Genomic DNA, 17,726 nt, shown 5'->3' with positions numbered 1-17,726 from the left:
CCGAGCTCGTGTCATCACTTCGCCTTCGGGGGCCACTCCCTCAGATGTCCAGACCTCCTGCCGTCACTGTCCTGACGGGTTCCCCCACCCTGGGGGACGGGGTCCCCGTCTCTGGACGTTCCTGTTGGCTTCTTGGGCGGGAGGAGCTGGGCAGGCAGATTGGAGTGTAATCAGAGACGGTGCATCGCCCTCAGGCCCGCTCTCGGGAGAACCGCCAGCAGCGATCATGGGTACGTTTTTGGAGAAAGTCACGGAGGACCCAGCCAGGACCCGTGAAAAGAACAGCGGGTGTTAGGCTCTATTTGTTTTTAAAGTTGCATCAAACTTCTAAAAGAACCCTTGCAAATGCCTTCCTCATAAACTGTTCCATATTCTTGAGTTGAAGAGTATTTGTCTCAAAGTTCATTTATTTGCTTCAAGAGCATCGATCACATGGGGGTAGAAATGTAGTTTGAAGGAAGTCTCCAGTGCCGTCCAAGACCATGGACAGATGGACAGACTCCCTGTCTGTGGAGTAGGTTTGGCATCTGGACTGTGAGCAGACAGGGCCATGTTACTGACGGTGTTGCTCTGTCCCCAGCTCCGTGTGCCCTCCAGATGCGGTGAGCGAATGCCCCCATCCTCACCGGCTTCAGCCACTCTGCTTCCACCGGGCACACAGTAGGCTGTTTGCCTGGCGAAGGTGACTGGCTGGGGTTGGAAATAACAGACCTTCTCGGTGCAGCGCTCGGAGCCGCTGTTGGAGCCAGCGGCGCATTTAGATGCCCTAGTTTCCTTCCAGAGTCAGAGGAGCGTCCACCCCGGAGGTCGTCCTGCCCAGTCCCCCGGGTGATGCCCCCTTGTCGGCGGTGTTCCAGGTTCAGGTGGAAGGCAGCGTCGTGCACAGCAGCTACCGTGTGGGGGTGGAGGTGCGAGCCCGGGCCCCCGTGAGCGTCATCTCCGAGGGCACGCACCTGTTCATCTCCAGAGCCCCCTCGTCCATCATCGTCCTCAGGGGATCCCAGTCCTATGACCCAGACAGTCCTGGAGCCGTTGTCAGGTGAGCCCGGGGGCTGTGTGACCATCTGGGCTGGGCACAGCCTCCCTCCCCTCCCCCCACCCATCGCCTTCTCCAAACCCAGGCCCAGAAACGTTGGGAGAGGTGGCCGTAAATCCTGCCTCGTCATTCAAACAACTTAAGTGCCTCCACTCTTGTTAGCTGAACTGACGTTTCACTCGGGATCGTAACGTAAGGGATTTGGGGAAGGTGTGGAACTAAACACATGAGCAGCTTTGTGAGTTGGTGTTTTAGAAAATGGAAGTTGAAATACTGCCTCAATCCGTTCCGGCTGCTGTAACAAACCACCCCGGCCTGCGTCGTCCATAAACCACACGTTTCCTTCTGTCCCCTCTGGGCGCTGGAAGGCCAGGACCAGGGTGCCAGCTGGCTCCGTGTCCAGGGGGGACCTGCTTCCTCTTTCGGAGCTGGCGCCCTCACTGTGTCCTCACAGGGTTGAAGGGGTCCAGGGCTCCCTGGGGACCACGTTATAGGCGCGCCAGTCTTTTCGTGGCCCCCCCCTTCATGATCTAATCCTCTCCCGAGGCCCCGCTCACACCTCACACAAACAGTCCGTCCTTAACAAATAAGTTATTACATTACTAAAGTTCTTGCTTTGGTGTTCGGGGAGCTTGATCTCAGAGTCTCGCGCATCCCTTAATGTTAGAGGCCCCGGCTCAAGCCTGGTGCCCTTGACCGTCCACACACCTTCCCTGGTGGCCTCACCCAGTTTCCTGATGTGGACACCGTCCGCACCCCACTCCCCCCGAGCTGCACCCTCCACAGACACCGTCCGTGCAGCCCCCACCCAGACCACCGTTGGACTCCTGGCTGGCTGTGTCCTCGCCCGTCGGGCCCTCTGCGGCCTTCCCGTCTGCTGATGGAAGGTCCTTCCTGTTACCGAGGCCAAAGCCTTCAGTGGCCGCGGCTGCTCTTCTCCCTCTTTGTGGCCGGTCTGTCAGGAAGACTCACTGGCCCTGTCCGCCGTGAGGGCTGCATCCGGCTTCCTCCCACAGGGCGTCCTCACCGGTGCCCGGCTGTCCCCTGCCCACCGTCAGGCCCTGCTTCTTGGAGCAGCTGGACGCAGCTCGCAAAGCCCTGCCCCAAAGTCTGCAGCGCTGCCCGAGCACTCCCCGTGCCCCAGGCCTATGGCCACCTGTCCCCCGAGTCCTCTTCCTGCTCCATGCTCCCCCCCTGCCCTCAGCACTGGGGCGGTGGGGGTGCCTCCCGCATCTTCCCTCAGCTGACTCCTGGACTGTCCCCACCCCACTTCCTTCCGTCTGCGCTCAGATACCACATACCCGGGGGGCTTCTGAGGGCCCCATCTGAAGCAACGACGGTCCCATCCCGACTCTGTGCCTTGTCCCCGTGACATCGGATATCCGCTCACCGGCTGTCACTGTCAGCAGTCTGTTCCCTCTGGAACAGTCCCTCCAGAAGGGCAGGGCTGCGGTTTGGCATATCCCCTGTGCCTGGCGCCCAGCAGGGCCTCAGTGAGTGTTCGTGAATAACCAGCGTAGACATTTGCTGCGTCCAAGTATGGGCTTTGGCGGAGGCCAGAGGTGGCCCCTTCACTTGCCGGTGATGTGTACGCACTCTGGACAAAGCACGCAGCTGGCTGTGTACCTCCTGCACCGTGGCCTCAGGACACAGCGGGGTCTTGGTCACGCTGTGCCCTCCCGACAGCCCCACGTGGCACCCAGAAGCAAGGGCTCAGTGTGTGTGTTTGCTGAGACGGGCTGAGTCTCCCCCTGGGAACGGGGATTGTTCCCGCCGAGCCCCGGGGAGGGTCGCTCCCACAAGGGCCTGAGCTGGACAGGCTCTGGATACAGGGAGGGTTAGGATGGGTGTCCGGGTCCAGCTTACCTGCAGCCAAGAGAGGGAAGTGACCTTGAAGGTATGAGCAGGAGTGCAGATTTGGGGGTGCTGCGGCGGGGGGGGGGAGCCTGCGGCTGCAGGGCCGGCACCTCCCTGGGGGGCGCTGCTTGTCTCCATGTGTCCCTGCCCCTCCCCCCACCCCCGGGCAGGACCTGCCCCAGGCAGGGGTGGGGCTGTCTTCCTGACTGTCGCAAGTACAGAGGACTGAGCGTGCCTGGTGCTCATGTCCTGGCCCAGGAAGCCAGGTGGTTACCTGGCAGTACTGCTCCCGCTTTGGACACCCCCACCCTCCCTGCCTCAGAGCATAAGCGCAACCTCACAGCTCCCTGCCCAGCTGCTCCCCTGGGGCCCCGGGAAAGCCCACTGAGTGACCCCAGGGTGGTCACCTGACAGGCCAGAGCAGGTGCATTCAGCCCCATGGTGGCGTCCCGCAGGTATCACTGGAAGTGCACCGCAGCCAGCGCCCCTGGGCACCCCTGCTTCTCCGCCTCCTCTCCACACAGCCTGGATGCCGGGGCTCCCACCCTTTCCTTTCCTGCGGACTCTCTGAGCAACAGCTATGACCAGTTTCTCGTGACACTGATGGTGTCCAGCGGTGGCCGGAACTCTTCAGAGGCACAGGTGTTCCTGTCCCCTCGCCCCGACTCGGCACTCAGGTGCGTCCTGTCCTGTGCTCCCTGCACTGCGGATTCAAGGGGTGCACCCTTCCGTGCTCTGCCCTATGGGTGTGGGAGCCACTGCATGCAGGAGCCGGGCCCACAGGAGAAAGGGGCTGACCAGGGAGGGCTGGGGGAATCCGCGGTCCTCTGGCCCCAGGGCAGAGCCTGCTGGGCTCATGCTGGCACCTGGGGGCTCCAAGTGGGAGGGCTCCTGTGTCCGGGGCCTGAGGCCAAGCCTGGAAAGGGCTAAGGCATCTCAGGGCCTCTGCCCAGGGCCTTCCAGGCGTCGCCGAGCTGGGCCAGATGGCAGCGTGGAGGCGGTGCAGGTGGAAGGAGCAGAGAAATACTGTGACCACAGAGGCCAGACTAGCACCTGAGTGAGGGCCCCACTCAGCGCCAGCACCATGCAGGCTGGCGTGCCCTGCTGCTGCTTCAGACTTCCCCTGGGGAGCTAGGTCCCAAGGAGCGGGCTGGGGGCAAGGGGGACGTCCGCAAGGACTCAGGCGAGCAGGACCGCTTCCGTACATGGACCCTGCAACGGGTCTAGGCAGTTGCCGTCGTCATGTTGAAAACACGTGTAGTTAGAAATGTGGGTAGCTGGTTCTGGAAGGCTTCCTGGAGGAGGAAGCAAATTGGCCGTGCCTGGCAGGACCAATGCAAAGGAGAGGACGTGAGCTGTGGTACCAAGGTCGGGCAGACCACCGTGATGGAGCCCCCCCCACCCCCCAGGGGTTCAGGTTTGAAGCCATGAGAAACAAGTCTCAGCAGACAGAGTGGACACTTCTCCAAGGTCCATACAGACCCAGACTGCCTGCATCGGTTTTGAGTCGTGATGTGTGTTAAAGGTGAAGGAATGGAGGTGCCCTGCTGGCTCAGTCAGTGGAGCATGTGACTCTTGATCTCCGGGTCGTGAGTTCAAGCCCCACACTGGGTGTGGAGCCTACTTAAAAAAAATTTTTTTTAAGTGAAGGAATGCCAGTACAGGGCTACAAGCCTTGGGCCATCATTTAAATAATTATACTAATAAATTAGGCCCTTTTTAAAAAAATACAATGTACCATATAATTCTGTTACTCATAAGATAAAGAATTTATTTGAAGATACTCACCATGTTCTGAAGGTGGATGTCTATCAGTCCTGTCAGGCATTATCTGGGCCCCTGTGGACCCTGTCTCTGCGAGGTCTGGGGCCAGACAGGCCTCCCGCGTCTGGCCCGTCCCTACCCAACAGGCACGCGCACGTGGTGCGTGGAGAGAGGCGTGACCACTTACACGCAGACACACGTACGTGCACACATAGGGACAGCCCGGCCTGAGGCCCCTCGAGGAGCCTGCGTGGCCCTGTGTGCTGTGCTCCCTCCACCCGGACCTCCTGTGCTGGGGGGGGCCGCGGTCTGACACGGGGGGAACACCTGCACCGCACACATGCTCCAGGAGGTTGGTGGGGGGGTCTCTCTACCTTGGCCTGCCGAGGCCCCTGAGTCCCACAGGACAGAAACCCATCGAATCAGGCCCGCGGCGGCAAACCCTGACCACCCATACCGCCTAAGGAACTGCGTTCCTCAGGGCATGTGTTGGCGAGTGCTGGTCAGCAAAGGAGCCTGGGGAAGGAATTCGGGGGGCCACGGGGCTGCAGGCCTGAGAGATTGGGTGGGGTTTCACGTGTGGGGCCCAGCAGACTGCAGGGAGCAAGGCTAAGGGCATGGATGCAGTGTCCCCTGGAGCACCCGAGGCCGTGTGAGAATGCAGAATGTCCTCAGCCACTGGGGGCGGAGCCCCAAGGTGAAGAGAACACTCAGGGGGCGTCCCTCCTGCGGAGAGAGTGGCCAGAGTGCCGTCCTGGCTCTGTCCTGAGCTGTGTGACCTGGAGGAATTGCACACCCTCTCTGAGCTCAGTGTGTTTGCCTCCTGGGATCTGGCCCATGTGGGTGGAGCTGGGTGAGGGCTCAGCCACCCTGGAGGTGCTCAGTCCCGTTGGCCGTGACACAGACACCCTCTTAACGTGGCTGAACAAGACCACAGAAGCACCCAGTCCTTTCCCTAAAACCTCCAACCTGGTCTGCACGTCACAGATTCGTCCACATCTCCTGGGTCAACTTTAGAGACGTCTTTGTTAACTGGAATGAGGAACTTTGTCTTCAGGCTGAGTGCGAAGTCTGTGGCCAAGTGTCCCGGCTGTCCTACTCCTGGGACCTCTTCCTGGTCAACGCAACAGAAGGGACTAGTGTGGAAGGTGAGATCACTGCCCCTTCGTGTGTTAAGCGGGGCAGGACGTGGGGATTCACAGATCTCTAACGGCGTGCAGACTCTGCCTCGTCTGGGCTGGCGTCCCTGGTCCTGCCTGTCGCTGACCGTGTCCCCCAGCCCCTCTCCTTTATGCCCTTGGGGATGCCTTGCCCCCGTCCCTCCCAGGTCCTGCCATCCTTGGGGCCAGGTCTCGCCCCAGCTCTGCTCCCTGTGCCCAGAGGGGCTTCTCCAAGACCTGGCTCTCTTGGGTGGGGAAGGTGGGTCCGGGCGCTGCCAGGATGGTGGTGAGGGTACGTGGGATCCCGGGAGAACACGCCCACTCTGGGGTGGGAGGTGGCCTGCGGGTGCCGTGGCCGCTGGGTTTGAACCACGAGGGACATGGGTTCCCACCAGTGGTGTCCGTGATCAGAGAGATGGTGGTGAATGGCAAACAGAAGGGCTTTTATTTCTGAGCTGCGCGCGGCTGTTCCTATGACAGAAGCTTGTGCCAAGCCCTCAGAGACCCACACTTAACTTCTTTTGGATCCGTTTGGTGGGGCCGCACGCAGCTTCCCTACACGGAGCTCGGAGCCCGGCTGCCCTCACAGCTGGAGGGACATGGAGACTCGGGCAATGTGCACTTCTTCACAGCGGAGCCGTTCCCACACCCCGAGATAGTTGACCGTTTCTGAGGCAAAGCCCGTGGGGAACGCACTAGAGGAACCTGGGTCACAGACCCCGGTAGTTGATCTTGCAGCAGAGCCGGGGATTATCCCTTGTCTTTGTTGTCACAGAATCTTGCTGTGTCACGGCAGCACTTAAAAGCTGGCCACCGTGACACGTCGTCTTTTACGTCTTCAGAAATGTTTCTTTATTTGGCGTTCGTCCTTTCTCGTAAATTATCCTAGCACTTGTTAGAACTGTGACCCGAGACGCTGACAGGTGAGCGAGGGTCGGGAGAGAGTCCACGTGGCCGCATTGTCTCAAACATGCGTGGACGACCTGTGCCAGGCGGGGTCCCGAGGGGGACACGTGGACAAATTGGTGGCCTGCTTCCATGCGTCTGCTTCTCAGGAGCCGGACTGCCTGCCTCCGGTGAAAACCAGGCTCCGCTAATTTTCTCATACGTGTCCTTTTCAGATTTGCATTGGGTCTGTTACAACAGCACGTAAACCTTGAACCGCATAGCTTTTCTGCCCCAGATTTCTGACACTGTCCCGTGTTTGTTCAAGTTCCCTTTTGTAGGACGGTGGGGCTGCTAGGCTCTGCTGGACTGGGGGCCGTTTCCAGGCCACCAGAGTCCAGTCCACCGTCCACGGAGCCGAGCTGGCCGGAGTGCCACACCACGGGAGCGCCGTTCTCACAGGAGCCGTTGCCACAGACCCGGGGCCAGCCCGGCCTTTCAGCCGTGGGGAAACCCTCCTCAGGGCCCACGGTCAGCCGACACTGGGTTCCCACCACGGGTGACACTGCAGCCCCGGGAGTGACTCCCCAGGACCAGGGCTCTCCAGGACCCAGCTCCCCTGGAGGAAGTTCACCCTCCCAGGGCCTGTCCCCTTCCCCCTCTGGTAAGTGCCACAGTCCCCTCATATTCGGGGCCGGGCCCAGACTCCACTGTCTCCTCCATTGTGGTGGTGACACAGTGACACCCGCAAGGACAGGATGTGGACTCTAGAAACACACTGGGGCGGCCCACGTGCTGCGTCAGGAGGGTGGGTATTAATTTCAGGAGAGTCTTACGGCTTTAAATGACACGTTACGGTTTTCTCCTCTCGTGTAGATTTTGAAGCCTATTACGGCAATATCCAAGAAGCAGAGCTGTCCAGAGGGAGACAGCCCGCTGACTGTGAGTCCGTGCTTCTCCCTCTTTCTGGGGCTCCTTGGGTCCCTGTGCCCCCGCCTCGGGTCCCTGTGTCCCCTCGGGTCTAACCTCTGAAATCGAGAATTGCCCCCGCCCCATGGCATCACGACCACCAAGAGCTCCCAGAGACGAAGGAAAAAGCCCAGATTCCTCTGCATGGCACCGTCTCCCCCAAATCCTTATTTCCAGCTCACCTACTTCTCTTCGGGCTCCCTGCGCTTCCAAAAGCCCTAGGCCCATGGGGGGTACCGCCCCTGTCCCACACCTCAGTCCCCAGAGTGTCATCTGCCAAAAACACCTCCCTTTGCGCCTTACCCACTTGTCATCTTGGAGCGCTTCCTCCTTTCCGGTCAGCCTCCGTTCCCTTCCTCCGGGACAGTCCCACCTTCTTACCTTGTATCACCCCCGCTCCTGTGACAGCCCAGCAGAGTCCTCACTGCGCCTGAAGCAGGTGCGCAAGGTGCTCGCGGCTGTCTCCTTGTGTGTCCTGCTCTAGTCTAGCTCTTCAGGGAAGCTTCCCTGGCAAGTGCAAACCCGTGTGCCAGATGATCACAGTGCCTGGCACACCGGCACACAGTGAGTATGTTCTCAGGTGGAGAGATGCACAGTCACTGGAGGATTGGTCGTCTGTGGGCAGGATGGCCGGACGGTCATTGGAGGACGTGTCTGTGGGCAGGACGTCCGGACGGTCAGGGGACAACGTGACTGTGGGCAGGATGGCCGGACGATCAGGGGACGATGTGTCTGTGTCCCACCACCCCAGGCACCTGGACACGCGGAAGCCCTTGCTCTTTCTTTTCCTCCATCCCTGCCGCCTGCCCTCATTCACTGTGTGACACAGCTGGAGACCTCTCAGGGCCACAGCATAGCCCCTCCTCCCCCCACCAGTCCTCAATGTCTTCCCGCCACATGCTGGGCCTCCCACCAGAGCGCCCTGGCACTTTCTGCCTCATTTCCCTGCCTTCCCCTTTGTCACCCCCTCCAGCCACATCTCCAACGTTTACTCGGTCCCTGTCTGTGCCTTGCCCACCCGGGCCCTCTCGGACCATGGCCCGGCAGCTCTAAGACAGCCCCTTCTCGGAGGGGCCCCTCTCATTCCTCTGACTCCTCCCTCCCATTCCTCCCTCCCAGGCCCTGCATTGTCTCGTTGCCTCAGGGCCTTACAGTACTGAGGGGGGCAGGGGAGCAGGGGGGCAGGGTCCTCCTGCGCCCTGACCTGCCAGGGAAGCTCCAGGAAGCAGGGCCCCTGTCGCTCTGGTTAGCGGCTCTGCCCCAGTCCAGCACCCGGCCTGGTGCGCAGAGGGTCTGCTGAACGCGAGAGGCGGGTGGAAGGGACAGAAAGTGCCATTGCAGCACGAACCCACGTCATTCAGGAGGACGCACAGCAGAATGGGTACTGATGAAGGCCGTCAGACTGTCATTATGGCCTGTCCCTTACCGTGTCGGCTTGTCTTCCCAGGGCCCAACCCCAGCCTCCCAGGATCAGATCCGAGTTCCAGTGCCGACAGGGGCCGTGGTGACGGGGACAACCTGCTGGGCCCCTTGCCCCCGACAGCTGCTGCCGGGCCCCCTCTCATGGTTGACTGGCCCAAGTCCCTGGTGGGCCGCACACTCTTCCACAGCTACACCGCCTCCGGTACGGCGCATGTCTACACAAATGGGAATTGGCAGCTGGTCCAGAAGGGTTTGCTCGCCAGCCTGTTTCTTCTGCCACATTTCCTTTCCACACAGAAGTACTTGGGGTCATTGAGCCTTTTCTCCTTGTATGTGTCCCTCTGGGGACGGCAGACGGGGCCCCATTTACGGGCAGACTTGGCCTCTGTAGCCCCAGGAGCCCTGTCTGCACATGGAACAACCTGTGCCAGGCCGAGGCCACGACCTCCACAGGGAGGATGATCACCCCACGGAGTGGGCATGGTGGCCCCGCTCCGTGACGCACTGGCTCCACTCGGTGCTGGCTTGAGGCCTCTTGTGGGGAAGCCTGGGGCCACGTCTACCCCACTGTTGTCACACGGCTGCCTCCTCCCCTCTCCCCTGCCCCCCGCCATGGTTCCCTGTGGAGACCGCCAGCCTGTATTTTGGGACCCTCCCACCTTCAGAGTCAGCCCCTGCCCCCCAGGGAAGGGACCCGGTCCCCAGGGGACAGCTGTCACACCCAGGTTTCAGAAATGGTTCACAGGGTTCCTGCAAGATACAAAAATCACTTTGAAATATCTTCTTTTTTAAATATTTATTTATTTATTTATTTATTTTGGAGAGACAGAGAGGACAGGGGAGGGACAGAGAGAGAGAGGAGGGCAGCAGAGACATGGGACTCCATCTCACAAACTGAGAACGAATGACCTGAGTGGAAATCAGGAGTCGGACACTTAACCAACGGAGCCCCCCAGGCTCCCCTGCTTTGAAATTTCTTCATCACCCCTCGTGGACAGACTGAATGTGCAAACTAGCCAGCTTGGAGACTGGACCTAATGCTACCGGTGCAGAGCGAGCTCTCACCAGCGTCGTCTCTCCCTCGGAGCCTAGTGTGACCCTGGGCCCACCCCCAGCACCCCCATTCAGGGTCACTGCTGTCGGGCAGGGGATGCTGGAGGAGAGATTTCAGCTCCGTAAAGAGGGCGGGTGACGAGCATCTGGGGGCATTGCAGGGAGGAGCCTGCTGTACCCCTGCCTATGGAGGTGCAGGGCGTCTGCCCGCTCCCCTGTCTTCAGAGCTTTCCCGTGATGGCTTCCATGTGCCCCTTCTCTGCAGGTATCACGGGACAGACTGTGACAATCAAGCCATTCGCACTGAGCCCTGGGAAAACCTACGTCCTGCAAGCCTCTGTGGGTATGTTACGCTGTCAGCTGGACCCGGTCGGGGGGATGATGAGGGGTTTCATTACATTCATGTTTTTTCTGGAAATTTCAGCCACTTCAGAGTCTCCCGAGCTCTTGTCCCGGGTGTCCTGACCCTCCCTCCATCCCCACAGTCACTCACTGCTCATTGTTGCCTCCTTGTGTGTGTTTCTGATCCTTAAGGGATCAGGTGGGTGTTTAGGTCACAGTAAAGGCTGAGGTGTTTGCCTTAAAAACACACACACACACATACAGAAAACTACATATGTATTTATTTTATTTTGTCCAAGACAAGTGCATTAGCTGGTTCTTTCCCTGCAAATTGGTCGATAACTCCTCCACATATTTAAAACCCAACGAGGTAGCATTTCTGTTGTTCTGTGGACACCGTTTGTTGAATACATGACATGTTTACCCCGTGTCCTGTTCCGTGTCCCTTCTGGCCTTCCCGTGACTCAATCTGACATCTGACTTTGGGGTCATTTTTGGACATTCTGCCCCATTTCTAGAGAGTTGTTGTGGGTATTTTTTTGAAATTTATTTATTTTGAGAGAGAGAGAGAGCACACGCAAATGGGAGAGGAGCAGAGGGAGAGGGGGAGAGAGGATCCCAAGCAGGCCCAGCACTGTCAGCATAGAGCCCAATGTGGGGCTCGAACTCACAAGCTGGAAGTTCACGACCTGTGAGATCCCAACCTGAGCAGAGATCAAGAGTCCGAGGCTCAACCGACTGAGCCTCCCAGGCGCCACCTAGAGGTCTTTAGTTCCATAGAAGAAGCACAGAGGTTCTGATGGTTTACACATATGGATGGGTTTGGGTCGGTGCCCACACTTTTGGGCTTGTGGACACCCTGGTGCGTTTCCAGTGTTGTATTCTGCATTGGCTTCCTTTCTCCCGGGCGTGCAGCACGAGGCTGACTTCCCTGTGAGACCCCTTGGTAGGGCCGGCAGGGTCCCTGGGCTTCATTCTCGTTCCCCCTGTTTCTGTTGACATCGTTGCAAAGGTCGTCCCGCCCCTTCCATGGGCGTTCAGAGACTAAACCCCAGGTGCCTGTGTTTGGTACGAGAGAGGCATTTCCCTGTGTTTTCCCAAATACCACAGAGCCAACCATTGGCTAGCTCTCCCTCCCTTTGCTGCTGACATTTGTCCAAATGATGAGCCTTAGGGCCATTTTCACAGGTGGGTCACACTCCTTCTGGGGGGAAGAGACTCGGCCTCTGTGCAAGAGGCCCGGCTCGTCCCGGCTCACCTCGCTGTGCCGCCCCGGCAGCCACGCTGGCCCCTGGGCTCCCGCCCACACCAGGCCGGGCCGTGGCCCCCAGCTGACTTCCACGGTCCATGTGACCCTGGAGCAGGATGGTAAACGAGGTTATCTCCAGTGCGGCACCTGCTGTTAGGATGATGGTTTATACATCTCATTCTTAGATGTTGTACCTCAAGAAAAAGACATCAGAAGTGGAAAAACAAAACAAAATCGCGTCATGGGAACAAACATGGAACGATTAATGATTAATCATCAGTCATGGTAGCAAATGGGAAATAAAATGTTTGATGCTTGGGGAACCATGGTTGTGCATATCGGACTATGTGTGTTTCCCTGGGGAGTTTGAACTCTGTATTTAGATATGAATGCAGTTGACAGAAGCCATAAAAAATGGCATTGGTGCTAAATTCAAGTGAGCCACACGTAACTGTTTGTGGATGAGACTTCGAGAGGACCCGGGTGGGGGGAGGCGAGGCTGCGGTGAGGGGGAGCCCCGAGTCCTTTAGTGTCTGTGCTCAAGACTTTGATTTCCATCTGCATGATCTGCGTGTGCCTCCCGACCCCGGGCCTGGGTGTGGCTGCCTGCACTTTGAGTGCCTGTGGACGTGTCACATGACAGGTGCCGCGTGCAGGGTCCCCCCCTCCCGCGCATGTCGCAGTCCCCTGCCACCGGGTCCCCCCACTCGGGCTCTGACCCAATCCGAATCTCTAGCAAGTTCCCAGGCGACGCCGATGCCGCTGTCTGGGGATCACACGGTGGCAGCCACACAGTGTCCCACTGGGACCGGGCATTCGTGCAACTGTAGTTCTCTGTCACGCTCTCCTCCACAGCCTCCAAGCACGGCTTCCTGGGGCGAGCTCAGCTTTATGTGACGCTCAGGCCAGCTCCGTGGGCCGTGACCTGTCAAGTGCAGCCACATCGTGGCCTCGAGGCACACACCGTCTTCAGCATCTTCTGCATGTCAGGGAGACCGGTACGCGCGGCTGCCCCAAGTGTGTCCCAGAGGCAGAGGTGGCTCTCCGGGGAGATGCTGCGGGACGTTAACCCTGGGGTCTGGGGGCGGGAGTGCCGTGGCTGTGCCCTCCACCCGCTCAGGGAGACACCACCCGTTCCTTCCCCCACCCTGCCCCTTCCTTCAGAACCCACCGCCTGTGTCCCTGGAGGGTCGGATCCTGGCCTCCCTTGGGGCCCAGGCAAATGCCCTGGGTTGTTTTTTTAGTTAAGTTTTTATATCAGTTCCAGTATGGTCAACATGCAAAGTTAGTTTCAGGTGTACCATATATTGATTCAACATTTTTTTTTAAGTTTATTTATTTTGGGAGAGAGAGAGAATAAGCGGAGGAGGGGCAGAGAGAGAGGGAGAGAGAATCCCAAGCAGGCTCTGCAGTGTCAACACAGAGCCCGATGCGGGGCTCCAACCCATGAACCGTGAGATCACGACCTGAGCCGAAATCAAGAGTTAGACGCTTAACCGACTGAACCACCCAGGTGCCCCTGATTCAACATCTCTCTACAACACTCAATGCTCATCACAAATGCATCCTTAACCCTCATCCTTCCCCCACTCTCCTCTGGTGACCATCAGTGTGTTCTCTGTAGTTAAGAGTCTGTTTCTTGCTTTGCCTCTCTCTCTCTCTCTCTCTCTCTCTCTCTCTCTCTCTCTCTGTTTGTCCAAATGCCCTGTTCTGACACCAAGAACAAATTGCCCGAGCCCCCCCATCTCCTGTCTGCTGTGTCCCCTTCAGCCCGAGGAGGCCCAGACCACATGTGCCTCTGTGACTTTTGGGAGACCCCAGGCCAAGAGAGCACACGACCCTGAGTGACAGGCACAGCCAGTGTGTGGGGTCCTCTCAGCTCTGGGAGAGGGACCCCGCAGGTGGGAGGTCACCCCACGCACATGTGTGCATTCAGGGGGACACAAAGTTAGTATCTGCCCCCAGCCTGTGTATAAACAGTGCCCTCGGGTGGAGTGAAGGAGGCAGGGGTATGTACTTCCTGGGGACGTGATTCAGTTTGTTCACCTACACACTGTTTTTTGTTCTCCGTGGAATGGATCCTAGGACTTCCATTACAAATTCAGTTACCGGATAGGAAACGGGTCCAGACACACTTTGTACCGCGGGACAGACACCCAGTACTACTTTGCTCTGCCCGCGGGCGAGCCCTTGGATGACTATAAAGGTAAGTCAGTCAGGCCGTGGATGTGGGTTGCTGGCTGTGTTTGCTTACGGTCCTAAACCTTCCCCCTGGTTTCCCCAAACTACAAAATGTTAAAACTATGCATCTAGAAAATAAGTTCTCGGGGCACCTGGGTGGCTCAGTCGGTTGAGCGCCCAACTTCGGCTCAGGTCATGATCTCAAGTTTCATGGGTTTGAGCCCCGTGTCGGGCTCTGTGCTGACAGCTCGGAGCCTGGAGCCTGCTTCGGATTCTGTGTCTTCCTCTCTCTCTGCTCACCCCTGCTCGTGCTATGTCTCTGTCTCTGTCTCAAAAATATATAAATGTTAAAATTTTTTTTTTAATTTAGAAAATAAGTTCTTATTTATTCATCTGGAAAAGTGTCATGCTTTTTAGATGAGGTGGATTACCTACTTTCTAGTGCAGAGACATTAGCGATACTATAAATAAATCTCTTTTAAAATTACAGCTGAGATATAGTGTAAATGCTAAGGTGCCAGGGAACATCTTGTGAGTATGGATTAAACCTTTCAGACCAAGCTGCCCCTTGTTTACTGGCGAAACATGCGGTCTCTGGTGAATCCTGCGTTGGTTGTAGACAGAACCCAATCGAGGGGCTCCCGCCGCAAAGAAAACACGGGGGTAAGGGAATGTAGAGTTGAGTATGTGTTGTTCCCAGAGCAAAAAGAGCTCCACGGTGCTGGCAGCTTCCCCGACCCCCGTGCTGGCAGGCTGCCCCATTCTCAGCCCGCCCCAGTGGCCTCCCTCCACTGCGCGTGTTAGATACCCCACCACTGAGGAAAGCGGCCCCATCTGCGGGACTGTGCCCGTTACGTCAATCTCGCAGGCTGACAGGGTGTTTTTTAGCCTTCTGGATGATTCTGACGTGCAGGCAAGTTTGAGAGTCACCCATCTAGAAGTTTCTTTGACCTGGCCACCTGAGAGTATTTCAGCCTGACGTCTGCAACTGGTTTATCCACCTGGTTTGCTTAAACCTCCTCTCTCCCCGAACCCCAGCCAGAAAGCTTTCTAGTTCGGGAAAGCCTCCCTGACCCCCAGTTAGACACACGTGCACCTTCTCCTGGCTGTAGGTGGGTGACACTGAGCAAAGGCCTTCTGAGCTGGACACCGATCCACTCGGATGGGCACGTCTGCCATGTGTCCTGATGAGCACGGTGATGGCTGCAGGTGGTTTCAGGGTCTGCCTCACTTCTTCTAGAATGAAACCACATGCACCTTCTGTCTCCTGGAAAGTTTCCTCCAAACGGATGCTCGCCCGGCAGGCTCCCCTGCTTCCTGGTGTTGGGCACGAAGCCCTGTGCTTTGATTCAGACCGGGCAGTGCCTCACTCCAGACTCCTGCCCACAGGACCCTGGGACCCCGTCTGCAGGGGTGTGCAGACCACAGGGCTGTGCACATGCCCACCTAGGACATCAGGGCAGGGCCTCAGCTCCGTGTTGGATGGATTTTTGTTTTGCTTTTTTAATGTTTATTTATTTTTGAAAGACAGAGCATGAGCAGTAGAGGGGAGAGGCAGAGAGAGACAGACACACAGGATCCGAAGCAGGCTCCAGGCTCTGAGCTGTCAGCACACAGCCTGACACAGGACTCAAACCCATGAACTGCGAGATCATGACCTGAGCCGAAGTCTGACGCTCAACCGACTGAGCCCCCCAGGTGCCCCCATGTGGGATGAATTTGTAGACCCATATTTCAGGCCACAGTCACTGAGCAATGTCAGGGTGAGTGACATCACCCAGGTCATTCCAAAGACCCCACAGGAGTTACAGTTGTCGACACGGGGATGATCTGTTCCTTCGAGGACCTGACTTGAAGATTCCTACGAGGGGGAACGCAGGCAGACTGAATACAGTGCAGCAGACCCTTAATCCCAGCCCATTCCATCTCTGAACTGAAGGTTCCACAGCTGCAGGGGTCGGGGTGGGGTCCACCTGAACTCTGCCGGCTCCTGCTGCCTTGCCTGCGTCCCCTGCTTCAGCAGGAGGGCCATGTCACCTGCAGTGGGGTCCCTGTAGTTCTTGTTAAACTGGCTCTCTTGCAGCTGACATGGGGCCTCCCTGTATCCACGGGCTCAGAGTCCTAGGACAGGGGGAGCCCAGAATTCGCTTGTAGGGGTGATGGGGCGGCCAAGGGTCCAGGGACCACAACCCTCAAAATTAAGTCCCAAATCCTGGGCCCCGTGTTTTGGGTTGAGATGCTTTTATGAAAGCCCATGGCATGCCTCTGTTCTGCTCTTTTGCGTGACTCCTGTGGCCGGCCCCGTGGCTTTCATGTTGAGTGTCATCCACACTCCAGACCCTAGGCCTGCACCACAGGACGGAGTTTCTGACGCCCCAGAAAAGGCATTTCTGACCACGCTCCCGTGACTTCACACAGACTTCCTTTGCCTTTCTCCAGACTTTCCGTGTCTCTGTACATGACTTAGGAGTGGCTTAAAATGTTACCCCAACACCTGATCCTCCATTGCGGACTGTGGCTTTCATCCTCTGGGCTTCCCACAGCTCCAGCTTCCACCTGGCCCAGTGCTCCCAGGTGGGACCGGTCCCGTTTGCCGGTGGCCTTGAGCTGCCGGCTCCCAGGGCCTGCAGGTCAGACGAGTGAGTGCCGAGGGCGTGAGAGTGAGCAAACCGCCTCCTGGCTCCTGTGGCCCGTGGCTGTCGCTTCTGTGACTGCACCCATGTCCCCAGCTCTCTGGTGCTTAGTGTCCCATACTGCTGTGGGGCATTTTACCTTGGAATGCCAGACCTCCCCCCTAGGATGGGGCAGCCACACTCAGCGTTCACGCCTCGCTCTGTTGTGATGCACGGTGTCATCACCGTTCTGGTGATGGCTGGCAGTAGACAGTATGGGTCCTGAGGTGTTGGTTTCCTCTGTTACGTTCCCTTCCAGTCATGCTGTCCACCGAGATCACAGATGGCTCGGGCTCCCGAGTACAGCCGTGTGCCGTGGCGGTGACTGTGCTGCCGCGTCTCCACGGGGGTCTCTGCCTGGATGAGGACATGTGAGTAAGCGGCACAGAGACCCCGGCATGTGCCTGTGTTTCCTCGGGGCCGGGTCTCCCCTGGTCGGTCACGGTTGGAGTAAACGGTGGCTCCTGGGGTCCCATCTTGTCAGGATGAGCAAAAGAAATCATTGTACTGAGACATCATCTGTGTGCCACTCATTCACCCATATACAGAACACAGTCCCGGGGTGCCTGGGGGGCTCAGTGGGTTTAGCATCGGACTCTTGATTCCAACTCAGGTCATGATCTTACAGTTTGTGAGATCGATCCCAGCATCGGGCTCTGCACTGACAGCACGGAGCCTGCTTAGGATTCCCTCTCTCTCTCTCTCTCTCTCTCTCTGCCCCTCCCCCCTTAAACTATATAAACAACCCTTTAAAAAAAACATAAAAGTGTTTAATTTTGATGAAGTTCAACATCCTAATTTTTCTCTTTTATCGCTTGTGCCTTTGGTATATCTGTAGGATTTACTCCAGTGTTTTTCTTCCAGGAGATTTCTAGTTTTCTCTCTTACCCTGAGCATTCTGATCCTCTTTGAGCTAACTTGTGTATGTGGTGTGAGGTAAGGCTCCAGGTTCACTTTTGCACACAGGGATGTCTAGTCCTTCTAGTGCTGTGTGTTGAAAAGGTCAGTCTTACTCATTAAATTGTCTTAGTCCTTTTGTCAAAAATCAATTGACTGTAAATGCTATGGAGTCTCAATTAATGCTCTGTTCATCTCTATGTCTGATTTCATGGCACTGCCACACTGTCTTAACCACT

At 57.5% G+C, this 17,726-nt stretch overlaps 1 protein-coding gene across 1 annotated transcript in view; it reads left to right on the top strand.

Annotated features, from left to right (window-relative positions):
• PKD1L1 (polycystin 1 like 1, transient receptor potential channel interacting) overlaps positions 1 to 17,726 on the top strand; it is a 115,854-nt gene that overhangs the window by 44,010 nt on the left and 54,118 nt on the right. Inside the window, 10 exon segments of the mRNA XM_042963126.1 lie at positions 858 to 1,039; positions 3,349 to 3,570; positions 5,645 to 5,805; positions 7,031 to 7,366; positions 7,579 to 7,644; positions 9,119 to 9,295; positions 10,412 to 10,489; positions 12,593 to 12,735; positions 13,823 to 13,943; positions 16,850 to 16,961. Of these exon segments, the coding sequence (XP_042819060.1) occupies positions 858 to 1,039; positions 3,349 to 3,570; positions 5,645 to 5,805; positions 7,031 to 7,366; positions 7,579 to 7,644; positions 9,119 to 9,295; positions 10,412 to 10,489; positions 12,593 to 12,735; positions 13,823 to 13,943; positions 16,850 to 16,961 (1,598 nt within the window).

The sequence above is a fragment of the Panthera tigris genome, chromosome A2 (genome assembly GCF_018350195.1).
Source record: "Panthera tigris isolate Pti1 chromosome A2, P.tigris_Pti1_mat1.1, whole genome shotgun sequence".
Lineage (NCBI taxonomy): Eukaryota > Metazoa > Chordata > Mammalia > Carnivora > Felidae > Panthera > Panthera tigris.
The sequence above is the reverse complement of the archived record's forward strand: the minus strand, read 5'-3'. Positions and strand labels throughout refer to the sequence as shown.